Genomic DNA, 27,829 nt, shown 5'->3' with positions numbered 1-27,829 from the left:
AGTCTCGTCTATGATCTTGTTCTTGTCTATGGTCACATTATTTGTGGTCATAAAAATGTCTGTGATTTGTTGTATTTCTTCTATTTGAGCGTAAGCTATTTTTTATCTCGAGTTCTCAGTGAAGATACGAATTTATTTGAACTGATTTTAGAGATTGTTAAAATCTGACAAGGTTTCTAAAAATCAATTGAAAGTAATATTTTCAGTTGTCAAATTGTACGAATAAAGTTCAAAATGGCTGCCATTATTTTAATGTTTTTTTGCATTACATCAAAAAACGTATAGGTGCTGTCAAATTTGATAGTCTTTCAAGACGACTTTACAATACTTTTTCGTGTTATTCTGTCTGTCTCTACGTGCAGCACTTGGATACGTTTTAACTGTAGAAAATGGTTTGTTTTTCAGACACTTACCTACCCGAGAACCTACTTGCTTATTATTATTTTGAAAAAAAATATGCAAATATGTAAACATTATTTATTGCACTGTGAATTTAACTTTGTTTATTTATTATAGTTATCTGCATGACTGTTGAAACGATAGAACACATGACATTAGATTAATTAAGACATCCCGACCATACAATGAGGAGTAAAGGAACGGAAACTGGTGACACTCTCGAAGGTAAAAACAATACTATTTATCCTATGCATTATTCGTTTAATCATATTTACTGAAATTATTTATCTCATTATTATCATTTCTTATGGCTATTGTGTAGACTAACTAATAATGAGTTAATTCTATTACAGGTGATCCGCCTGAAGATGAGAGCGGCGTCTCCAGCAGTGTTCCCAGTGGAGGAGTGTCCCGTTGGGCTTCCGTTACACCCATTTCTGGACCATCATCATCAGAAATGTTGTATGTTAACGTAAGTCTTTGAATCTATATATTTATATTATAAATTGTTATAGCTACTTTGAAAGTTCGGTCTACAAAATGATATGCAGCTCTTTGGTCTATTTTGGTTGAATCTTTCAATGCCCCCTGCACCCGAAAAAAGATGAAAGTATGTTTATTTAACGGTGTTAACTTTCTAGATGTGGTTGAATAGATGTACAGTAGTCCATCAGTAATCTGCCACCCCAAAAACCAGACAAGTGTCCAATTACATACAAAATATGGTAAAAATTAAAACAGGTATTTCGTAAAAATATTTTTTTTGAGATATTTGTACTAGCAAATTACGGTTTTATTTATAATAAAAATCAAGTATTTACTAAATTATACATATTTATAAACTAAGTTTATTAACTAAATATAGTAAATGACTTAACACAATCAGTTGTTCAGTGAGGCAGATATTTTTGAATGGCTTAGAATTCCTGGCTTTCCCTACGACCAAAAGCTTCATTTTGTGTGTCCCGGTTGCATTGCAGCACGGCATAATTGTGATGCGGTCCTTGGGCACTTTCCTCCCTGGTACCTACATTACTTTCTTCACGATGAATGTACGTTTTACGAAGGAATAAACCAAAATAAACCCGTCTCATCTGCATTGTATACTTGTGTGGACTACTGAATTTGACAATTGAATACCGGCGAATTATAGAGCTTCATTTTGTGCTCTCAACTAGTAAAACTAACGGCGGATTATAGTAGTTGTCGTATAACTGAGCGGCGGATTACTGAGAGTGTACTGTAGCTTCAAAATTCTTTGAACTGACTGGGTGACAAATGATGACATCCTCAAACGAATGGAAAAGGACCACGAATTTCTGTGTAGTATGAAAACCAGAAAATTATAGTACATTGGCCACGTCATGGACAAAAGTACAGTATTTCCCCAACTCATTACACAGAAAAAATCATCAGTAAAAAGGATGACATTGCATTTTATGGCTGAAGAACCTCCGTAATCGGTGTAAGTGCAGCTGCACCTCACTATTCTGGGTAAACACATAATAAAGCAAAAATCACCCTGATGGTCAATCAATCAATCTCCGAAAGGGGACGATATTTAGAATATCAAGAAGAACTGTCGATTTTTGGTGGATAGATACTGTAATAATAATTACGTATTAAGAGCATAAGAGTACATAAGTGAAATGGCAAATAATTTTAAACAATAGGTGGGACAAAATTTTGCATTAGTTGCCAATCATCGAGCGGCATTCGACGTGGGAGCATGTTGAATTTTTTGTGATGGGGTCGTAAGAATATATTCTTATATCGTGTAAAAATGACTAAAAAACGTTATGCGTGTACTCGAAAAAGAAAACATGTCAATGAATATAGTATTATTATTACTAATATAACGATAAACATAACACTAGAGACCGAAAACTTAAACGTGAGGCCTGGCGGCGGCGCTCGTATTGCATCTTATCAATGGTTTTTGATTTCGAAGTATTGTGAGTATTTTTCAGGATTGGAAGATATTATTTCCCACTTCCCTAAATAGGTATACATATTTTCGCAAATTTCAAATAATGATATACATTTTTTTCCAATAACTTTTATATGGCAACATTAAAATTTTAAGTGTGTTTTGTAGCTGTTATCGCAGCAATTCTTTCGATAACATTGTTGAAGAGCCGAATGAGGTTATTTTGTCGTTTTTCTTCTTCACAGTAGGAGATAAGATGACTTATAAACTTCCTGCTGTCACTTTTCAAAACTTTTGCCATTATTAACACGTCTAAATGACTGATACCGCGCATTTATGAGAAACGTCAAATGCGTTCAAGGTGAGGGGAATGAATACTGAAACGCGAGAGGATGAGATCTAGTTCTCCAACCCGCCGCCGCCCATCACCGTAAACTTTTCGCACTCTAAATGGACGCATGTTGAATTTTTATGACAAATTATGTTCCGTTCGGCACGCGTCATTAGCAGAATCCGCGCGTCGCATAGTTACGATCTTTTTAGACCATGCCTCAGCTGAGGTATACCGTAAGGCTTTATCAATTTTCATTAAAATACTGGATTCAAGTTGTATTGTAAAATAAATGTACAATTGTCAGTGTAACTATAATACCGTGAATGAACCACTTTTAAAAATATTCAAGAGACAAAAAACCTTGTTTCTATTCGTTTTAAATCATGCTAATTATTGTATTATTCCGGTAGCTGGAAGAGGCATACCCGCCATCACCGCCATTCCTGGAGAGGGATCCCAATATGAGTTCTGCGGCTCGATACTCTCCCTTGCACGCAGCCGCCAACACCTCTCTGCCGTCCATCACTCTGCAGGGCTACCACCAGCACCATCTGGTCAAGACGCCAGCGCCGCACTTCTCTCTCAATGTGCACGGTCACGTCGATAGCCACCACCACTCCACCATTCAACAAATGCAGCCCACTGACCCTTCGCCTTATTTGGCAGCTTTTCCTACACATGTCGGAGGATTACATCCAGAGGTATTTTATTATCATCGTCCTTGTAAAAACTGTCCATAACTTTAAAATGGTGATTCTAAAATAATACCCGTTCAATGAATGTACATTTTATTTTGAATTTAAAGGCACCTTCCCGCTGTGATATACTTGTCTCAGTTGATTACTAGGAATGTCTCGGGAACAACTAACCCAAGTCGTCCGATTAATATTAACGATCAAAGGTCGTTAATGGAAATTGATTTTAAATCGGCAATCTAGAATTACTATTAATCTTACGACTTGCACGGGGATGGGTTATTTATTACTCCTGCTTTGCCTCTTATCATCTTTGGCTTGTGACTTCCGCAATATTATGTATTAGCAAGTTGGTTGTGTCGAGTTATAGTATTCAAACATAATATACTGCTGTATGAGAATTAATGATTGTATTATTATAATATCAAATGGGTTGTATGATGCGGATATCAAATTGCCTTTTCAAAATTCACATTGGATAAGGAGTAAAAATTTTGTTGAATATGATTAAATCATTGATAATCAATTATTTACAAAATGTGCGATACTCCAGAAGAGCTCTATACAGCCAGAATAATGGATGTTTGCAGAGGTTGCCGACTCTCCTGCAAACAATAGAGGACGTGACGTGCAGTTCGGATGCTGTACAGCACGACGGTGCAGGAGCGGGAACGGGAGCAGACTTCTACCAGCAGCAGGTGTTCACATCGGGCGGGGACGCGTTCGGAGTTTCCAGCAGCGGAGGGGACAGCGGAAATGTTTCCTCCGTCTATCTTCCGACCCCCTCGCACTCTGCAGCTGCCCTCCCCTCTTCACACCTTCTCGACGCAGCCGGAGATCTGCAGCTCGTCCTCTCTTCTGATGGTAAAATTTTTCTCATTCATATGATAAATATATAAACTGACCACAACATTGAAAAATTGGAAGATTGTTCCATTTGTATTTGGGGAGTATATTATTGTTTTATCCAATTGGTGATCCGAATCGGATGCAGTTGGAATCAAAAATAGACCTGTGTCAGATGCAATTGGAAACAAAAAGACCCTGCGTCGACGCACGTTGACTGCATTGCAGTGTGTCTGCGCCTCTAAGTGTCATCAACATTGAAAAATATGAATGTCACATCGGAAATGGACGGTTTTCACAAACGATCGATAACTGTCAAATAGTAGATTTTCACTATAGAAAGAAATAGTTCTCACTAATTGTTAAGGTGACGCATCAGTGAAACGCCAAATAATTTTCAACTGTACGCGCGACGAAATTTTGGACTCGCTGCCATTCACTGAGAGAATGTTGACCCGGGAACACGTCACTTTGCTGCGTGATGGCGACGGGTCAATTAATTCTAAAATCGTGTAAAGATGACTAAAAACGTTACCCATTTACTTTAAAAAGAAAACATGTCAATGAATATATTATTATTGTTACTAATAGAACAATAAACAGAACATAAAATGGACGTATGTTGGATTTATATGACAATTAATATTTCGTTTGACAGGCATCATTTTCACCCGCCACCCGCAATCCGCGCATCGCCTAGCGACGATCTTTTTAGACCGTGCCTCAACTAATGCATGGCCTTAATAGATTATTTTAACATTCAAAATTGAATCTGTGTATCGGAGCTATACTTAATAGTATTGTACACATTATAGTCAGATATTTATTTATTAGAATAAAGAGTATTATGGCATTACAGGTATTTGGTAATGAACCATAATACATAATAAAATACAATATGAAATTATATTAACAAAAAAAGACTTAATTACATATTATGTAATATACATATATATATATACAACAAACAGGAAAGAAGAAAAATAAATGATTAATTTGAAGAAAGGTCATAATTATTATATTGCAAATAGAGCAGATATAAATTGTATGTCTTTAAAATATTATAATATTGTCATTTTTAAGGTTAACTAGGCAAAAACTAATATACAGTCGAACTCGGTTATTATGATCACGAATATAGCGAGATCTCGGATGTAATGAGGAAACATTCGTTGACATTTTTCTCCATATATTTATTCACTGTTATAACGAGCAACTTATCGGATATACCGAGCTAAAATATTGCCAAAAATTTTCTTAAAACTGTTAATGTGTCGATCGTTTAAAAAAATTTCGACCCTAAGCAATAAAATCCGACCGGACAGAATGCCGCCGAGATCGCATTACGTTTATGACACTAGTTAAGTGTCTTAAGTACTAAGTCTAAGTTTTTGCCGACAATATTGAAAAAGTATCCACGCACATGGTTGAAATAAGTAAAAAATCCAAGGTTTGTGAAGTCAGTAGAACCTACCAGCGTTTATTACAATATTTTTTGTAGTTTATGAATGCCATGCTTGTTTCGGGGAAAAATTGTAATTGTGTATTTTTTTGTTATGTGACCGCTCTTTTAAAAATACCTATTCTCTGATATAATGAGTAACGCTTATAATGAGCAAATTCAGTCGGTCCCATTTTCCTCGTAATAACCAAGTTCGACTGTATTCTCTAAATCACAATCAATCCGAGGTACCTACTAATTGGCCACATTGTTGGAAAAGATTTTCTGTTATAAAACGTAATAATGGATTGCATTGTTTATTATTTCATATCTCATTTTTACATATAAATAATGTCAAATGTTAAAATAAGCTATGATAATTATTATCAATTCATATTCAATTTTATTGATATGGGGATATTTCTACAGTAATGTCATACTTTATTTGGCAGATCTGAAATATACTGTAATAAAAACCTTGGCCGATTATAGTGACACTAGCCACGAGTAAGAATATTATTTTACTACTACATAACAATTAATAATGTTACAAACCTATACCGACATGTTACAATATACATACCCAATTCATGAAATTATTGCTGATCGATAACACAAAATCAGAGTTAAGAGTCGAATGTTTGAATTCAATTATCTCGGAAAGTAGATCAGTAGTACCCGTTTTTTACATTTCTGTATTTGGTGATCGATCTATTAGTGAAGGTTTCAGATCAACTAAATTTTTTTGAAGAACATTGTGTGGGATTTTTTTGCTGCGCTCATGGAGATGCCTGTGCAAACGATAATCGTACATTGCCCCCTTCAGTTTGGACTCTCCTGCATCGTGGCGATATAAAATTTCAATAGCTGAAAACCACTCCATACTAATTATAATCAGTTAACATCTCATTGGTTGCATACCGTTTAATGCCAATATGCCGACCAATAAAAATGACCCCGAATGCTTAATGACCTGTCAGAAATTGTGTACACATCAGATCTGTGAATTTAGGTAAAATGTAGTATGTCGGCCAAGCATAGAGGCTCTCTGTACTTAGCACTGGACTGCCCTAAAATTTGAAGAGAATTCACTGTCACTGCATTTACATAATATATGTACTGGATTGACAATTCAAAAATTAATATATCGACTGTGGAAAGGAAAAGGGGCGTAAGCCTCAGTTTTTGCAAAGTGGGTTTTATTTGTTATTAGCAAAGTATTCAACTCAATACATGGTATGCCCAAAGGATTTAAGCTGCAAATGACGAATTATTATGAAAATTTAGCTTTTAGTTTTTAGAAATGAAGGGCGTGTGAATTTTACGTCCAGGAAAAGGGGCTCAAACCACATCAATGACATTATAAGTCGTTTAAGCAATCTTTTGTGGTAAGGAAAAGGGCGGTAAGCAACTTAATCCATAAATGTATGAGGATAATGGCAGTTTTACTAAACGCTGACGCCCGGCTGGCTCAGGTATGAACCATAATGAAGATTAAGCCACCTAATAGTTTCGCTCGCTCGTTTGACAGTCCAACACGTTTTTCGACACTCTTTCCATTAAAATTCATTTAAAGTATACTAATCCAGTGAAAATGGCAATAGAAAGAAGTTAAAATATTCTTAAAATGTGTGGTGTTAACATGGATGGAATAAACAACACAAAGAAAAATGGTAAGACCTTAAAATTACGCCTTGAAATTGTTATGCCGCACAAGTGAAGCGTCATCGTTAATTCTCTGTAAATTGTTATAAAACATTATGTTACAACTTATATTGTGTCTTAATCATTGGTTAATGATCTCTTGTTCATATTAGATGATAAAATTAATAAAATATTTGCTATATTTGAACTTGGTCCTATGTACGCTTATATTTACGATTAAAATCATCGTATTGGACAAAAATTATAATTATGCACCGTATTATTTATAGTAATAACATAAATCTCGAGTAAAATGCGTTTTGTTTTAATTTGTTGTCAGAAGCCACTGATCAAAGTGACAAGTGATTGTCAAGAACCAAATACATCCGAAAATATTGGTTATTTGTTATAATTATTGTAAATAACTAAGATTAGCTTGAATCAATATACTATGTCTATCTATATATAATAAAATATTTGCTATATTTACTATTATCATTATTACTATTATGTAATGATTATGTGTCATTTATGGTTTAATAAAATACTTTTTTTCTGAAAATAATAAATTATGATTGTTCTAATTTTAAACTTAATATAATTAAACCATAGGAAATGAAAAAATATTAAATAAACACCTAGTGAAACACTATAAAGAAATACATTCCCAAGAATTTAATTAAAAATAAGTGTGAAAAAAGGCTATTTGCTGCGTAAGTCCACTGTATTTTATGAATACGACATTTGAAATTGGTAAGGAAAAAGGATGTTACCATCATTTTTATCGGTTTTTCTCTAATAACTTACGTAATTAATGTCAGATTGGGAAAATATTACACTAAATTATTAATCATTATGCACTTTAAGTCTGTGTATATTTTTTATTTTGATTTTGACAGAAAATCATTGAAAAAACGTTTTTTGCTCCTCCTGTAAAATTTGCGTTGTGTGGATTACGCCCTTTTTCCTTTTTACAGTCGATATATTATTGTACAATTTACACATACAGATAGGTACTGAAGTTATCATAAAGTTTGTAAAAAAGAATGTTTTTTTTGTGAGAGCTTACTTTTGATCCTAGGTTTGTTTTTGTTTTCAGGCGAGTTGGAGTATCACATGATCGATGGAAGTGGAATGAAAACAGAGCACGTAGAACTTTTAATCACCGGAGGCTCTTCGGGGATTTCATATTCTCTTTCTAGTGAGAACGGATTTATTGTCGCCAGACCTACCGCAGTCAGTGATTGCACGTCAGACAAAAATACAGGTATGTACATAATCAATTTTCCCTGTTGTATCGACGATGTTGAGAACGTGTTCTCCATTAGTTGGAGAGCATAAATTTATTAAAATAAAAAAAAAAACTTTGGACTGATTTTTAAATTAACTGGAAGTTATTTTGTATTTTGAATTTATTTGAAGCAAACTTCTTACCACATACATAATGTTATTGTAGCACCCTTATCTGTTAAAACTTCAATCACTATATATCGATGGGTGATTAACACAAAAACCTGTCTACAAAAAATGCGTTTTTTAGTTGAGTATGCGGAATTGTTCACTATAATCGGTTCTATCTGTAACACAAAGACGTATCTCCTTATATACTATCAGTAAGGAAAAAATCTCATAATTTAATCGAAAAAAATTGTGTTTTATGTATTTTTTTCTGACAGTCTGGAAACACACAAACGTATCGCCTTGTTTTCAACTGTCAAACTGTTTGTTTTTCATTTTGAAGTCATTTTAAATGGTTTTTTCTCAAGAATTAAAAATAAAAAAACAATATTTAGTAACTCAAAAACATAGGATGATATCCCATTTTTTATAAATAATGAACGTCAGGTATGATGAATCTCTAAAAACTTTTGACTGTATTGAAGGGAAAAAAATCTTTCCGATGCATAAAAAAAATTATTATCCATACTACTTAGTTTTGCTTAAGAGCATACTTCAGTGAAACGGCAAATAATTTTCAACTATAGGTGCGATGAAATTTCGGACTCGTTGGCAATCGGAGCGAAAGTCGAGCTGTGAACACGTCAATTTGTATTGTGATGGCGACGGGGGAATTAATTCTTAAATCGTGTAAAGATGACTAAAAAACGTTACCCATTTACTTGAAAAAGAAAACAAAGCAATGAATATATTATTATTATTATTACTAATAGAACAATAAACATAACATTAAATGGACGCATGTTGACTATTTATGACAAATTATGTTTTGTTCTGCACGCGTCCTTTGCACAATCTTCGCGTTGCATAGTCACGATCGTTTTAGACCGTGCCCCAGCTGAAGTATAGCCTTAAAAGTCTAATCTTGAAAAAAACTTATTTTTTCCACTCATTAAAATTTGCCAATTTGGATATGCATTTTCGTATTAGGTAAATAACAAACTGCAAAGATAATTTGAAAAGTTATTGGTAACACAAAAACGTAAGTGGGTCGACTTTTTTTAAAACAGTATTTTTAAAAATATAGATTATCAAACATTTCTTTTTCAATTGATTCAGAAGAGAAATGATTATACTTGAAGATGTTGAAAATTTCATCTATCTATCAAAATTCTTAGTTTTGTTAAAAAAACCTCTTGAAACAAAAAAAAAGTTTGTTTGGCCTCTCCTGAAAAATCGACCTTTTGTAGATAGGTTTTTGCGTTAATCACCCATCGAATATAATATTACTATATCGACATGACGATTACCAGACTGATATGGCTTAATATCAGAAACAAAACATTAATTACAATGCACTAGATATTATAATGCAAATGTAGCTTGCGAAAAGACAGACGACGTAGATTATTGTAATTATTTAGAAGATTTACATGTACAACCGCAAACATTGGGTCAACTGCAACACAGTGATGATAAACAATTCAATGTGCCAATTTACAAAATATTAATTATCTGTGGTTTCCATTTCTACTACACTAAAAATGTTACATAAAAGGAATGACTGTATGTAATAACTAAAATTAAAAAAGGTCTACTATTAAGCTGAGTTCAGTTCTGCAGTAAAATGAATCTTTTATCGTTTTCATATTTCAAAAATCTTTACTAAAATAATTTTGTCGTAATGCTGAATTCATTTTATAGATACATGTTATACTGTGCTAACCAGAATAATTTCTAGTCTAACACTCTTTTTTTATTTGATAGATGTGGTCATGGAGGCGGACACCTTATCGATGGACGTGTCGGTTCTCGACTCCCTAGATGAAGGTTCTCAATTCGGAGCGGAGGAGAATATTGTAATGGAAACTGAAACTCTTGAAAATAACCTAAATCTGGATATAGGACAATCGGACCAACTCGTGAGTAAACATAATGTTATGTGAAAATTTAAATAATCACGATCAAGATGGTCTGAATGAGATTGGTTATGAACTATTTTATGTCATGGCATCCTTAGTGTGTAAACATTCTTTCACAGATTCTTTCAAAGTGAATTATCCAATAGATTTTGTTATTGCCAGAAGAAAACGGCCTCCATGCGTATTTAATTGAGATTGCTTGCGATTTTTACATTTCTCGAATATCATGCAGCAAATTCTTCAACTCTAAGTTATCTCATATTTTGTGTGATTAATTTCTTTCAAGGTTTTGAACCATGGCCAGAGTGACAGTTTTTTTAAATCGGCTGAAGAAATAGAAAACGATCAAATGGCGACATTTGACATCTCCGATTACTTTGAGGACAACGAAGAAGATAGTCATCGAGAAGCGAAACGAGGCCGCAAACAGATACCCGATCCGGACATGTCCATAAGTGAGTTGTTTGAGCATCTCCGTATGTTATGATTGAATTGTCTTAATTAAAATTCTGAGAATTATCATCAAGACTCTTGTGTTAATAGTAAAATAATATGGAATATTATCCACAGCATGCATCCTAGACAAGTCGGTTCCCTGCCGCGCACGAGCATCTTTGCCCGCATTCCATCTGTGGTTGGGGGAGCAGGGTGGAGTGTTCGCCCGTAGGAAGATCCCGGCCCGGGCTCGTTTTGGTCCACTGGAGGGAGTCCGGCGACGCCTGCCATCTAATTTCACCTACACCCACCCGCCACGCCAGGCCCTCCTCATGCTGCACTGCAACGGGGAAGATTTCATTGTGGACGTATCTGATGAGAGTAAGCATTTCTTTTGGACAACTTTTTATTTTTCATGTTTTCGGTTCCATGACTTTTCTGGATTTTATAAGACGTGATGTGTATCTAACATCTTATATGACACAATTTTATGAAAACCTGATCTTCGTCGAATTTGGTCACCTAAGTATTATATACATCAAGTAGCCATGTCGTTATCCTGGTTCTAATTTGTTTCACCTCTGTGGACTAGATCCTTGATTAAATGCTTTCATTTGGATGCTGAAGTGGGGCAATTCAGTGAAAGGCTAATTGCTGAGAATGGTTGTTTATTTAGGTTAGTCTGTACAGGCATCTTAGTTGATTATACTTGAGCGTTCTCAGGAGAACATATTTATCCCAAAAGGTGCTCAGATTGTGGTGTCTATTAGGTTCTCGTCTCGACGTCCATCGTACGTTGTCCACTTTCTTCAGTGAGCTGTCCGAGAGATATGTAGCAGTGAGGGAAGCGAGAGCTCTGAGAAAAGTGAATGCCGCGATAGCTACTCAGAAACGCCGTGCTTAGTGATTTTATACAATATTTAACATTTTACATATCAGGGACTAAAATTAATATAATTTGCCATCAAAAAGGCCAGCTAGGTGGGTCAAAATGAACCGATACATATCGGTTGCAAAGATTTGAGTCAGTTGATGAGAGACCAAATCTACACACGTTTTTTGTGACACTTGATATTTTAACCCTCACATGCTAGAAATGGGGTGACGATATATATTACATTAACACCGATTATGAATAATTTGTTTCCCACTCTCAACAATGGAATACTTGTGTGCAGAAACTTCAAACTGGATGCGGTACGTTCGTTTTGACCCTGGCCCCCGGCAGAACGTATTCCTTCAGCAGGTGGATGATGGTCTCTACTTTACCAGCTCCAAAGCAATCGCTCCCAGATCTGAACTCATTCTCGGCTACGGCGCCATCTATGCCGCCCGATGGGAACTGCCTCCCTCCATTTTGAATTCACCCAGTAAGTCTATTAAATTGTAATTCAATTCAGTAAGTATTGCCTTCTTTAGTGAATCAGATCTTATCCATATTTGTATCATACTATTTCAGTACCCATACAATCTGTCATCTGTTGGCATATTATAACATACATACTATAATAAAATCCCATTCATACGAACACGGTTTATTTGAAATTCACGATATTTCAAAATTTTTTGTTAAATTTATACAATTTATTAATAGCAATTTCCAGTAATTTGATGTATAAACTTTGTTTTTTGCCATACAATTTGTATTTCGTAATTTGATTTTTTTCTCAATTTTCGGTCCCGTTGATTTAGAATTATGTGGATTGAATTTGTTGATGACTTGAATTCCTGATTGAGTATGAATTTTTAAAAATATTAATGTCGGTATAGATACAAAACTAATACGGTGTTAACGGATGTGAAGATGTATCTCAAATCATTTATCTCCATCCATTTGAAAATGATAGAAATTGAATGAAAATTATGAATTTGTGAAATCCATTTGGATTGATTTAGGGAATATTTTTTTTAGATGATGATCCAAATTTAGAATGGCCGTGCTACGAGTGCCCCATGCGATTTGCCACCTCGCCGCTGCTCCAGGCACATCTAAACACGCACGATGATGAGGTGAGTTTTACTTTACATAACAATATTTAGATTGATTCAATGAAATTACAAAACTATCATTTTAGCTTAACGGAGAATGCAAACATTCATAGCATCTGACCGGCGATTTTGTATTGATTTCAGGATGACAAATCAGTTCTATTACGAAAAGCGAAGAAAAGGACGAAACCAATCAATGCATCGATTGATAACCGCTGCAAGATTTGTAACAGATTTTTCCCGAGGCTTTACAGGTGAAGTCAATTGAAATTTATGCAATAAATTACAATGCGTATGGAGATTTACTTTATCGTCAATCAATCGTCTTCTTTTTATTTCAGCTTAAAGCGGCATATGAACGTTCACTTTCCGCCGATGATCTCCGACCCGACAGCGACTAGATCACCGGCTACCAATGTAATAGCAAATCAGTGAGTATCTCATCTCGTATTTAATACCTACTTACTTATTTTTGATTGAAACGTTTTTCTATGCAGATGAAGTTTCTATATTATATGAGTCGCCTAGAGTCATGACTCATATTCTCCGAAAATCCGAAGTTTTGAAATCACAGAAAAACACTGACCATTATTTTTCATAATCACAAATCATGATTTAATAAGTGACATTGTCTCCTTCGATGTAACATTCTCCATGACAGTGTGAGAAAAAATACAGATTCCTGGTTGGTTAGATAGACCCTAGGGCCAGAATATAATTTACCAATTTTTTGCAGATTTTTGGGAATTGTTTTTAAGAGTGATTTTTGATATTTAACAATTTTTTTTATATAGACTGATGCATTTAGATTTTAGAATCATTTGGCATTATTAACTAGAATATGAGAAGATTGAAAAATGTGAGTTTTGATTCTAGGCAACTCATAATATATAGTTATGAAAGTGTGAAAAAATGTTACTAAATTAGTTTGCAAGCCATTTCACCGTTTCAGATTTATTTTGCAGGGCTGCTTTAGGATAAATGTTTCATGCAATATGTTACAAGCCTATAAGAAGTTTTTCTTACAATGTGGAATCATTATTTAGATGAACAATTGTGTTAAATTATACATGTTACCAAAGACATTAACAGTGCTCCACTATTTTCTTTTTCATTTACAAACAATTGAATATTAAAAATACTTACCTAAATCATTCTGGAATCACTGTCAAGTGTTGTAATAGAAAAGTTCCTATCGGGATTTGATGGATTTTCTTAATATAACAATTCATAAAATAACGCATTACTGTCTTGTATTTCAGATTATGTGATTCTGGCCCTCAATATGACCACCTTCCGATATCCGAACCCCTCATTGTGGACGACCAAGCGGTCACAGTGAAAGTGGAACCGGGAAACATGCCACAAGATGACAGAAAAAAACAGGCGGAGGCCGATTCTCTCTGGCAGGAACGCGAGCCTCAAGTGAAGGAAGAAGTTCTCTCATGGAATATGACAGGCGGTAACGTCATTCAGCCAAAGGAAAAGGTGGCGTTGCCTGTCTGCGTGGAGAGTATCAACTCGACCATAGACGGGGAAGATGTCCACTCCGGCAGGAAAGAAAATATCTTGAACGAGGCTAACTCTAACAAAGTGCTTACCAATTTCAACTCGCGACGGACGAGCATCACTGATAAATCAATTGAAAAGTGAGCATGTTTTATTTATTTCATATCTTCCTGCTACTTAGAATATCAATTAAAACATTGTTAATCAGGCACTCGCACATTATAAAGAACTCTACAGTTCTTACTGTATGATGTGGCTGTAATCGGTCTGCTATGTTCGTGACCTTGGGTTACAATAGGGTCGTTTTGCTAAACTTAGAGTTGTATTATTACACATAAATGAATGGGTGCGTTCAGACAGAGATACTCGTGTTACACCGTCCCGTCGGCGCCTCACTCTTCGAGCCGCCGAAACACTTATTATTACCAATAAAGGAAATAATAACCACTGCAGTGTCGAGTGGCTGGATACCAGTGTCCTGTGTGAAACAGGCCTTACACTTTATTAAAACAAACATTTTTAGTTTTTAGCAATTTTTCATGTAAATTTTTCAGGCCAGTAAAAAAAATCAATGAAGAAACGCAAACTCTCCCACAAGTTGAGAAGATATCCACGGAATCCTTTCCATCTTTGGCGGTAATGCCTACCGCCTCCAACAAAGCTTCAGTGGACAAGTGGAAAGCCGGCAGGTGCCTTTTCTGTCCCATGTCATTCAGTCGGCATGCCGACTTGAGAGACCACGCTCTCAGCATGCACTGCAGGCCTGATGGACTGTATGATTGCCCTCGCTGTAATAAGGTGTGTTTTTTAATTACTGATTTCGCATGCTATTTAGATTGGCACTATAATTTCTATGACTTGATTTACCTGAACAATTGACCTTATCACTGCCAGCCAATTTTTACTAGGTGGACACTTTTTTGTAGGCCAGCTATTTTCGAAATAAAATAAATCCCTTAAAAAAATATGAAATAGGAACAGAATGATAAATATTTGTGAAAACTTACCAACACAACAGGTTTATCAAGTTTATCGTGAATATTTTCACACATAAATGATAAATATTGTTTAGAAAATATACATAGAATGTTTATTCAGAAGTTATGACTTTTACAAGACCCCGCGAGTTAACTCGTCCGTGGCCTGACACGACATACATGCTTTGGCGAGTTAACTCGTCCGTTGCACGGATCAGGTAATAATGGATTTATTATACATTCAAATATTCATCTGGTCAACTATTTCACCCTTTGCCAGCATTGTCAGGCATCTTAGAATATGATATATAGATTGTACGGCAGATTCAATTAATTTATGAGGGTAGGTTACAGATTTTGCACGCTTTAAAAATGGGCTTCTTTTCTTGCAGCGCTTTCGGGATTACAAGGGTGTTCGGAAACACGTGCGAGCTTTTCACGGGGCGCAGTCCTTTTGCTGTTCACAATGCGACACCAAATTCACATCTGCTGATAAACTCCGACTGCACTTACTGAGGTCAGTGACATTAATATATCCATTATAGATAAATACTGATTGGAAGGTCTTTCGCCAAATTCATGACCAGGCTTGATGCAGTATGTCCAAGAAGAATCTTTGTTACAAAAAAATATGAAAAAATAAACTTCACACTGTGTTCCTCTAAGATTGTGTTTTTAAAGCGGTGTGCCATGGCACACTTGTACTGCTAGTGTCCTAGTGTGCTGCTCCTAGTGTGATCATTGGTTGTTGGCTCAGCTACACGTGTATAAGTTTAGCAATATGCCGATCGCTAAACATTTCGCACCACTCGTCCTGCGCAACCGCACCGTGTCCTCGCTATTATGTCGATGCTTGGTGTGCCATGGGAGTTCGCTCTAAGATAATATGATCCATATAGTGAGACTGATTAAACTTAAATACTAATATCTTCAGATGCAATCTCTTCTATTGTCTACGGTTGCTATCTTTGACTGTTTTGATAGCGCCTATTGTAATCGCCTTGCTTCACCTTGGTGTTTTTCCCTCTAGCTCCTGTTTCCTGCCCAAATTATTGAACATCACTAGTAATGCAGTATGTTTAATAGTATGTTGTGTTGAACAATATGACTGCCCATTGATTGCGATAAATAAATTAGATTTAGGTGTTTGGAGAATGTATTATTGTTGATTTTGTTGTTTATGTAGTAATATTTTTTGACAGGCATTCGGACCACCGGGAGTTTCTTTGCCCGGATTGCGGCAAGCAATTCAAACGCAAGGACAAACTCACTCACCATATAAAGAGGCAACACGCCATCATGGACAATGTCAATGAGGTATTTTAATAAATTATTATAAGAAAATGAAAAATTACCACTTATCGCTTCTGCCAATGTGGCATGATATTTACAATGGAACAGTTTATCCTTGAACATGTGCAGATGTGACTTATACCCTGTTTACACATGCATGGATTTACTGCTGACAGTACATATTATCGCAGCCATAACAAAAAAATGCATGTTTAAACATGTATTATCATGCAAGTTGCAAGATTGAATGCATGAATCAAAAAATTTTCTAAATTTTCACGCGACAGTTGGGATTTGTTTGATATCTATGCCTGCGCAGTAAAATGACAGTGGCGAACCTGCCGGTAAAAAAAACGAACTACTCACAGACTCATTTTGAGGTTAACCGATTTTCACGATCTGTCAAATAGTACTATAAAATGACAACATCGCGTCTTGCTTACTGTTGAAGAATGAGACTGATGAGACAGTCGGCATTTTTACGCATAAACAGTTATTATCGTGATAGTTTAACCCTTTTACTCCCACGGGGCCGATATTTCGGCCCACCATACCTATGCGAAAACTCCATCTGGGCCGATCCATCGGCCGAAAGTTTGGAACCAAATTTACGATTTATTCCAAATTTTTTCCCGTCATATTTCGTTCATGTAGACGAAGCATTATATTCACTGTGTGTTGGGTGGTGACTAACATTTATTTTAGTGTCAGCATTGTTTATAATTATGCCATACCCTAATAACTAGACACCGGATATCTGGAGTCCTTTTTTTTTTGGGACGGACTCGTTAATAATTTATGGAACCTATGTTTTTCAGAAAAATAAGTTGTACGATGTAGTAGGTACAATGAAATATGAAATAAATGATATTGATAATATGTGCAAGAGACTTTATCGATACTTAATTATATAGAAACGCTGCTATTAGTAGGTAGATATACTATACTATTTAGAGAAATTAATGAAGCGCTTACGTATAGAGTGGAAAAATTAGTTGTTAATAGTAATATCTATAATATTTAATAATATTCCACTTTTTATATACATACCTATTATTGTAATCAAAGTTTAAAATTTCTACTAAACTACTTTTATTTTCACTATCAAATAACAAATCACACTTGCTCCCATAATGAGAAGGACCTGACAGCTAGTGTATTATTAAAATCGTACCAAATCTGAATGATTTCGTATATTATGTTGATACTACGAAAATATATAATATGAAAACATATTATTATATTATATGGATTTATGGATGGGTAAAATGGGGAATATCGGACCTATGTGGTTAATGAAACCCTTTAGAAAAAGTTTCGTACGAAAGATACTTCAAATCGTACTTTTGTGTTTCAAGCAAGTGGTTGGACATATTGAGATATTCAATTTTAATATATAGGTACTGATGTTGTAATGTTTTTTTTGACATTTTATAGGCCATTTTCAAAAACTTTATATTCATCATGCAAAATATGTAAGTACATGCGTTTTCTGTTAATTGCTACTCCCTAATACTATAAATTATATATCATAGTATTATTTCAATGAAATATATAAACCCGATATAATTATTTATTTCGGAAGTTATCAAAATGATACAATCATAATTAGTCGACATTGATACATTGTGTATATATAGTACCTAATACCATTGATAATAAATTATTTTATCAAGAAAATATTAGATATAAATAGGTATAACACAGTTGCAGTGCCTACCATTTGCCTTAACAAGTTGACCTTGGTTCTAATAGTTCATTGATTTATCCAATCTGGGAGTTCACACATGAAACTATAATTTGATGTTATAGTAATATGGTAGAAAAAACAAAAAAAACTTAACCTGCGCGTTTGTTAACTGATCTACGTATTTTCTTAAAATCCGAGATCACTTCAGTTTTAACGATTATGGATTATAGCTTAAAATTGTTTATTTGTTTTTATTTAGTGAGTAGGTATATTTTGTGATATTTCACATTAGCTGGTTCCATTGTTTACGGGAAATGACGATTTAACGGGCTTACCTATTGAATGTATTAATAGTATGTAATATATTCATTACGGGTTTTTCACAAACACTTCAGATAATCAAAATTTGTTTTTTACTTGATCCTTTACTAATAGGTAAGAAGGTTTTAACAATCTTTTATTATGTCAATGTGCATTTACGATCGGTGAGTGCGCATAGTGCACGAAGAAGCCAGAAGGCCATAAGCCAGAAGGCATAAGCCGGGTCGTAAATAATGACTAATAGAATACCTAGTACAAAACATAAATCAATTAGAATTTATTGATTAATATTTTTGCCACTCGTACCCGTTAGATATAGGGACCATTATACCACTTTCCTCTAGAAGGTGTATAAGGTACTTTTAAACACTTTGTAAATTTTGCATTTTTGTTTATTGTTATTAAATCTTAGTTGATATTATTCTTTTGACTTATTAACTTAAAAATAACAACAATGGATGAAATATAATATTCCTAAATATTATAATATGTCACATATATAATATTGTGTAAGTATATAATATATAATTATCAAGCCTCGATAGCGAAGGCTGCGTGACTAGCAAATGCACTTACGACCTATGTAAACCTGCCGCTTTGTAATTTTATTCTTGTAAATCCACGGTATTATAGATGGTTGCACTATTATATCTAAAATGTAAACATAAATTTATATGCAATATTGGTATATACTACAGCTGATGATGATACATACTATCGTATGGAAAATAATTCATTTTTAAGTTGTGGGTTTCTTGTACGTATCATGCGACAAAAGCAATAAAATCGTCTTCAAGTTTTTGTCATTGGTCGGGAACCTTTTTTGATACATACACCTACGGCAGGTGAATTTTAAACACAGCAAATTTTTCACAGTTTTGAAGTTACGCTATTTCTTAATGTATATAAACCAGTCATTTAATAAATAAGGACAAATATCACCAACAAGTTAGTTCAAGTAAACAATCGACTCCCACGTCCTCTATACTTAATTGACTTTTTATGCAATAATATGTACCTACCTATATTTTGTACTGTTATTCAATTGAAAATGTCCATTAGGATAAAATCGGTTGAATATCAACATTATGGAATAAATGTGGAAAAAGTACGAAAGTACATATTATAAAGTGTTTTAATGAAATATGTATCTAGGTACCAGTCGTTTTATGTGATGAATAGTTCTTTACACTTTATAATATGTAAGTATTTAAATCAAATACATAATATAATCATATATCAGATAATTTCTTTTTAATAACAACATTTAAATATAATGCTAATTATGTCGAATGGCCACCTAATCGGCGCGCCTTTAGCGTACAATGTATTAAATGGGACAGCGGGACTTTTTTTAATGTTACACACCTACAAACTTACCTGTAGAATGGCCAAAAATGGAACTACGAATTACCATAGGACGCCATTTTGAAAATTTCATTCGAATGTCAGATTTTGTCCAGTTACTAGTCTTGATTGGGTAGTTTTCGACAATGGCTCCATTTTTTTTGTAGTACTTATTCCACTTTTAATCAATAAATTAGGACCGGTTTCATCCGCCTCAGAGGGACATTTTCAACTGAATCTTCCCTTGTTCGGTTGAAAATGTCCCTCTGATGCGAACGAAACCGGTCCTAATTTATTGATTAAAAGTGGAATAAGTACTACAAAAAAATGCGTTTTTTTAATTAAACAACAATAAATATTAACGTAATACAATCACTAAGTGAAAATCTGAAGTATTACATGGGACGGCGGGACTTTTTTTTAACGTTACACACCTACAAACTTACCTGTAGAATGGCCAAAAATGGAACTACGAACTACCATAGGACGCCATTTTGAAAATTTCATTCGAATGTCAGATTTTGTCCAGTTACGAGTCTTGATTGGGTAGTTTTCGACAATGGCTCCATTTTTTTTGTAGTACTTATTCCACTTTTAATCTATAAATTAGGACCGGTTTCGTCCGCCTCAGAGGGACATTTTCAACTGAATCTTCCCTTGTTCAGTTGAAAATGTCCCTCTGATGCGAACGAAACTGGTCCTAATTTATTGATTAAAAGTGGAATAAGTACTACAAAAAAATGCGTTTTATTAAATTAAACAACAATAAATATTAACGTAATACAATGACTAAGTGAAAATCTGAAGCAATATTATATTGCAAAACCTTTAGAAGAATGCAATTACGGCTTACGCAATACATAATATTATAATAGTAGGTTCAAACGAATATTTTCAGGGATGTCTCGCATCTTCAGATGTACGCCACTGGTATTTTGAAGATGAAATTTCTTACGATCGATTTGATGAAATTCTTCAATGTCAATAGTTTATAATCAAATAGACCAGTTTGGGCAGAGCATCCTCAAAATACTTAAATATCTAAAGAAATAAACAAGTAGGTATGTGACTTTTTTATCGATATGTAGGTACGGTATTGTTGCTTGTAGTACTAATAGGTATCAATATGATACATTTAGAACATAAAACGGGTCAGCGGACAAAATCTTCCAATATTTGTATTTATATTAGTGGTAGGTACGCAAAAGCTATTCGATATTTAATTATGAAAAAACATATTCTACACGCATTTTATAAAAATGGTTTACCATTACTTACCTGCAATAAAACAAACCATCAATTTTGTAATGCGATCTTTTTAATTGCATTTTGCGAATTTGAATTCGTTTGTCGTAGCCGCAAGTCGCGTTATAATATTGGCAAGACGATTATCTTAATTACAATAATTACCATCGCACCTGAGCTGCCAGAAAAAACAACTGACAAATTGTAGAAATCCATACTAAGAATCATTTGGGCAAAAGTCTCCTTAGGATATTGGATTCGTCCACCATTTTAATGTGTTTTTTTATGGGTTGACGGTTAAAAACTTGAAAGATCCGGCCTTTACTAATAACTCACAAGTCATAATTGCTCTGCTGTCGAACTTGAGACCAAAGAGGGTCATAAAAATAATAAAACATTATTTTTATGACACATTTTAAATTCTGATATTTCTTTTAGTTGTTTTATGATTCATATATCACATTACAAAATGAAATTTGTAATTTTTGAACTAACAATGGATGCCACTGTATTTTTGGTAAGATGGTGAAAAAATACATGAATATAAATAATATTATAAATGATTTAGTGCTTTGAGACTTGTTTTTTGAAATTACTTCATTCCATATCAGTTAGTCGTCGATACTGTATCGAATTCTCTTGCGATTTCGTGAATTGAATAATATTCTTGAATACCTTGACACTATACGATTTTTTTTGATTACTTTATAAAAATTCTATTTCATAGAGAAATAATAATATGTTTATTTTTTTTTCTGTTACTACATAAGGATAGATTATATTATAAAATTTGATATATCAATTATAAATAAAAAAATGTTGTCACACTTGTTTTGTTGTTCAAACATAGTTTTATCCGTTCATTTCTAAATAAATATTGATACATTATTTTTTTCTTTTGTTTTATTGATGTAAACTATCAATATTATTACTTATTATTGCTTTATACACCATTGAGAACACACAAAAAAAGTTTCAAATTTTTAAAACATGTGTAGAATTAGTTATTTAAAAAAAACTAAATCGACGATTTGTTGTCAAAAAACGCTTGGGAGTTTTCGCATATGCTAGGCTAAATCAGCTGGGAGTAAAAGAGTTAAAATACATACTATTGGTGCAAGTAAATCCATGCACGTGTACAGGTGCTACTATTCTAGTGCGCAGTCAAAATGCAATTATTGTTACAGTTGCTATTGCAGAATGTGTTTACATCCACAATATTGCATTGCTTTCTCTCACTCACTCACTATGTCTAATTTTTTGTCAAAACTATCGAATCCCATGCTAATGTGGTATTTACGCTACTTGATATATAAAGAAATATTAATATTTTTTCTTGACAGGAATAATGTATCATTTATAAATAAGTTTAGTACAATAATTTATGATTGGATATTGATCTATGTAGAATTTAAAACCTCATTTTGATTCATTTTCTATCCATTTGGATTCCCTTAATTCCCAGCTACTCAACTTATCTTCCTACATTTGATTTTGGGTAGGAATCTAATGAGTTGAGTGAATGGCTAACAACCATTTCTCATAAGGAAGGTCCATTAATATAACCTCATATGGATCTGTCGGTGTCCATAATATGCTTTGCTCATGAGTGAAATCTATTTTTTTTTTATTTGACTCAACCTTTAGGTGGACAAGCCGATAGTGCCTCGTAAAAACATCCCATCGCCTCCGTCGGTACCCTCGGACCCTTCCGCTTACCTTCTCTTCACCTTCAAGTGCCATCCATGTAGGCTGGGATTCAAGAGGCGCGGAATGTTGGTCAGTCATATTGTCATTTTCGATATGTAGTGTTACACTTTATTCATGTGGTGTATATTTTGTCCTGTTACAATGTCTTGATGAAGTTATGCGGTTTCAGGTGAATCATCTGGCACGGAGGCATCCAGAAATCAGCCGGGCGTCCGTTCCCGAACTGCAGCTGCCTATCTTGCGAGCGGAAAGAGATTACTTCTGCCAGTTCTGTGACAAAGTCTACAAAAGCAGTTCGAAAAGGAAGGCGCACATACTCAAAAACCATCCAGGTTTGTTTGCCATTCTTAATATTGCACTCTTTTATCTTGTTTGAGATCCTCTACATTTTGGCCACGTTGCAGATATAATTCTCAAAAGATGTTGTAAAGTAGATAGTTAGATGTATCACTGTAAAGGCCGGTTTGGATTAGTCGAGTAGTTTGGTCGAGTGGCGAATGATTCAGTTACCACTAAATGATTTAGTAACTGAAAAGTGGCCGAACACAGTAGATTAGTGAGTGACGTGTCAAAATGAATAGAGCACTGTTCTGACTTGTCTCGTGGCTTGTTTGGTATTTAGTGAGAGGTGGTGGGAGTGCTACTCGACTGAAAAATTAGAAAAAATGGATTGACTCGCAGTGGCGATCGGTGAGTTATTTTACTGGGAGTTCACTTTTTTTTAAAGTACCTATGTTACTGTTCATTTGTATGAGAAATCCATTCTTCTGTTTTTCATCGACACAAATTCATTCTTTTTTGGATACTGAGCATATATAATGCCTTCAATCTTGGTTGCGTGATGGTGTTTCTGCTAAGACACTTGATCCGTTTGAGTGTGGAAAAACATCTTTCGACCTCGATCACCGACTTGGCAACACTGGGTTGATCGCATAGTCAGTGTTGCCATGTCTATCTACTGAATTTTAAATTTCGTAGATTTTTGCAAAAAATTCAGTAGATTTCATAAAATATCAGTAGATTTTGAAAATGTGGTTTATTAGATATGATTTAAAACTAATAAGAATAACAATAACTAATAATATTAATTTACTGTAAACAATGATGATATTAATGGGTAAAATGGCGCTCTTGGGTAGAGTTACAATGCTTTTTATGTCAATTTAGAAGTGTATAACATCAAAAAAGGTCATGCGTAAATCATTTCAAGTTTATTATTAAAAGAATCATCAGTTAATTTACAATTATGGAGAAACACAAATATCAGTAGATTTCTTGAATTTCGAAAAAAAATCAAAAATTCAGTATATTGGCAACACTGCTGGGTCGATCGCATAGTCAGTGTTGCCATGTCTATCTACTGAATTTTTAAATTTTGACTTGGCAACACTGGGTTGATCGCATAGTCAGTGTTGCCATATCTACTGGAATTTCATTAGATCTACTGAAATTTTTGTCAGGAAAAGAAGAAATTATGATATTTGTGATGAACAAAAGTCACTTGATTTTTTAAAAAACACTTGTAAGATTGTGTCAATATGCACGCTTTTACCAAACACAATCGTTGAATTTTATACATTTTTGTCAATCTACTGATATTTTGAACAACATTTTGGCAACACTGGTTGATACCTTTTAAATATTTTTGGGTTATGTAATGAGCTAATTAAATGTATATAAGTTTGATTGGTTCAAAAAAAATTCATTCAACAGCCGTACAAAAAAAAAGTGACATTAAATTTTAAATATTATTCCTTGGTTATGTTAAAACGCCGATATTTCGTGCGCCCGCGTTTCAATGAAATGATCAGTTTTAATCGGAATTCGTATAAATGTTATTGTTTATTTGAATAATTATAGTTATCTACGGGTACTTGTTATAAATGTGAGTTATTATATAGTGCTGTGTAAAGCGGCCATCCATAAATTCCCGACATAATCAGTTGTCAATAAAGTGGCGTGTCGCTGGAAAATGTATCGGGAAATGAATAAAAATCACCGACTTCGGGTGGAATTTCGTCAAACGGCTGTCAACTATGGTTTACCGATATTTCACGATCCGAGAGCCGATTTTTCATTTAAACCTATTGGACATGACGAATAAGGCACACAATCGCTCGCAAAAACGGGAAAAGCTGTAGGATAATAATATATAGGAGATTCTGAAGTTGTGCTGAAATTTGATTGAAATGGTTTTTGACAGATGTGGGTAGAGTTGGGTATTTCTCGAGAAAACCTCAATCTCAAGATTCGGGATTTCCAGAAAAGAATTCTTGAGAATTTTCGAGATATCGGGAAACTTAAAAAAACCTGTAAAAATCCTAAAATCAGTGTAAAAACAGACAAATTGAAAAATAATGTGTATTTCCAAACCCAGGATTTGAACCTGGGGCCCATGATATCATAAACCGACGCGTAAGCCGCTCGGCCAATGTGGGATGAATAGATAGCAGGAGACTAATGAATAAATTTGACAAATAATTTTCAATAATTGCAGGCGAATCAGTTCCCCCCTCCAACCGAGGAGTGGGGGCGATGACAACACTGGCGGGATGTGTGGCCAACTTGACGGGTATGATAGGTGGGTTCACCACGTGTGTGGGAGCTGTTCCCTCCGCTCCTCACCACTGCCCGCACTCCCCCTGCCACAAGCAGTACGCCTCCAAAGCCAAGCTGCTTCAGCACATTCGCCACAAGCACTCCTTGCAGGTACTTACTTACTTACTCATAACATTTCAACACCTGTATTGATGCTAACCGGTTTTAGTAGCCCTATTCTAGCAAACGTGTTAACTACTTGAATTATAACACCTGGGGGTGCACTTAATAACTGTATGCCTATTATTTCTTCTTCTTCTTCGGGCATATCCGCCTTTTAGTTGGAGCATATGGAAACCACGCAGCGACTTCAAGAATCCCTGTCGTTCGCCAGTCTTCTTACATCGTTTTAGGTCAAACCGGCTTCCCGTAGCTACACTATATAGATACTATCTGTACATACACTATAGATAGTATTTAGTGGCCTTCCACGACGCTGGAATCTGGTCGGCATGAAGAACAGGCAAGCCAGGTTGAAATTCTCTTCTGACATCTGCAGCACGTGGCCGAGCCAAGTCCAACGTTGCCCAACGTTCAAACCAACGCGAGACGAGTTGTCATGCAAACTGTCAATTGTCTATTGAATGCCCTCAGTTGAGTTGACGAATAGGACAGCGTCATCGGCGTAATGCAGGTTGCACATATTCACCGCGGAGGGGACAGCTATGTGTGTTCTGGCTCGCTTTCATCACACATTTCATCCACTTTGGCTGCTCACTCCTGGTACGAAGGATGGTACAAGCCGACGACACAATCATACTTTTTATGAGACTCCAATCCCCCTCAGTGAGGTCGGATTCGGATGTGTGCCGCTCATAGATACGATCTACACTTATCTCGTACAGCAGTTTTGAAGTTCATCTGGATTCTGCAGCCTCGGAGCTTGTTAACACGACTGCTAGAATAGGGGTACAATTTATTAGTTTTAATGACCGTTTATTAGCCAACTGTGGAGTTTTTTTTTGTATATTTTACTAATCTATGATTAAATTTTCAGTTGGCAAATGACATGAAAGAAAATTCATTGTTGAACAATATGGGCATTAGCGAAGAGGCGAACGATGCGAAGGAAACAGATGATCAGTTATCTCTTTCTTCCAGTTCGACAAATAATAAGGTGCGTGCTTAATATAATCTTTATAATAAACATTTTTCTCGTGTCTCGGAGTCTCAGCAGAGAAATTAATATTTTTTGACATAGAGTTTTACATTGAGATTATTATAAAATACAGTTTAAAAACTATGAAAATACACCATTATTATATTTTTTACATGCGGTAAGGAGCAATACAATTGATTTGAGTTTTCCAGAGCACATGCAGTAATTATTGTAAAATACAGTCGACTCTGAATGGAATTATGATGACTGACAATCTTTGGGTGTTTTCAGGTTGTAAAATGGATAAAAGGGAGCGACACCTGTTCCGCATCACCACAGCCAGCTGCGGCTACCACCAAGATTCTCAACGGGACGTCGCTTCCATCGAACGGGGCTCCCTCTGCCGGGTACCGAACCAACCTGCTCGCCGGCTTGTTGACTGACTTTTCCGGATATACGCAAATCAAATCGAACACCACTCAGCAGCGCGAGGCGATACGTCAGAATCGCCCCGCCGCGAAGGACTCTATTGAATCTCCCATCTCGGTCAAAGTCGGCGGTTATCTGGGAAATTCGTCTGAATATCTGACGACGGAAAGAAAATCTATCGCCGACTCCACAGTCCCACTTCAATCACTGCGAGACCACGGGATGAAATTCCGCCTCATTCGAATGGTTGACTCATCAGAAGAGACAGAATCGAAGAACGAGAGTCCTGTCTCTGTGAAAACGTCCGGCCTGCCGATATCGACCGGTGAAAAATTGCCACCCGTGAGCGTTTTGGCTGGGGCCCGCGGCGCCTCTGCCTCCCTGAGCACCCGCTACACGGACCGCTGAACACGCCGAGCTGTGTTGCCTCTGAATTTGTATCGGTGATCTCCGGATCACTCCTTTTTATTGTCGCCTGCGGGCGCTCAGTCCTTTGATTAGGATTTTTTGTCTCCTGAAGAGAGACCGCCCTTTGAGGTCTCGGGAGTCGTCTCTGACGGCATTCGGGAGAACCGTCG

General features: G+C 35.3%; 1 protein-coding gene across 1 annotated transcript; it reads left to right on the top strand.

The window, feature by feature from the left end:
- LOC147078270 (uncharacterized) lies at positions 1 to 27,780 on the top strand. The gene is made up of 22 exons (XM_085958074.1): positions 1 to 90; positions 517 to 624; positions 753 to 871; positions 3,074 to 3,364; positions 3,949 to 4,222; positions 8,389 to 8,556; positions 10,455 to 10,609; positions 10,896 to 11,064; positions 11,180 to 11,425; positions 12,223 to 12,414; positions 12,957 to 13,054; positions 13,178 to 13,287; positions 13,375 to 13,464; positions 14,296 to 14,682; positions 15,097 to 15,340; positions 15,912 to 16,036; positions 16,722 to 16,836; positions 23,063 to 23,194; positions 23,295 to 23,457; positions 25,623 to 25,834; positions 26,721 to 26,840; positions 27,114 to 27,780. Exons 2-22 carry the CDS (start codon positions 585 to 587, stop codon positions 27,657 to 27,659), a joined length of 3,996 nt encoding a protein of 1,331 aa, XP_085814200.1. The 5' UTR covers positions 1 to 90; positions 517 to 584; the 3' UTR covers positions 27,660 to 27,780.
- Positions 27,781 to 27,829: the final 49 nt, after the last annotated feature.

This window comes from Rhyacophila brunnea, unplaced genomic scaffold (genome assembly GCF_057557595.1).
Source record: "Rhyacophila brunnea isolate RB1 unplaced genomic scaffold, BYU_Rbru_1.0 scaffold_11, whole genome shotgun sequence".
In the NCBI taxonomy this organism is placed as follows: domain Eukaryota; kingdom Metazoa; phylum Arthropoda; class Insecta; order Trichoptera; family Rhyacophilidae; genus Rhyacophila; species Rhyacophila brunnea.
Note: the sequence above shows the minus strand (reverse complement) of the source record. Positions and strands in the feature narration are given on the sequence as shown.

Excerpts from the sequence above, each read along its gene's own strand:
- LOC147078270 (XM_085958074.1), top strand. The coding sequence starts at position 585 with ATGAGGAGTAAAGGAACGGAAACTGGTGACACTCTCGAAG. Across the intron at positions 16,037-16,721 it reads CTCCGACTGCACTTACTGAG|GCATTCGGACCACCGGGAGT; the intron begins GTCAGTGACATT and ends ATTTTTTGACAG. Across the intron at positions 26,841-27,113 it reads CCAGTTCGACAAATAATAAG|GTTGTAAAATGGATAAAAGG; the intron begins GTGCGTGCTTAA and ends GGGTGTTTTCAG.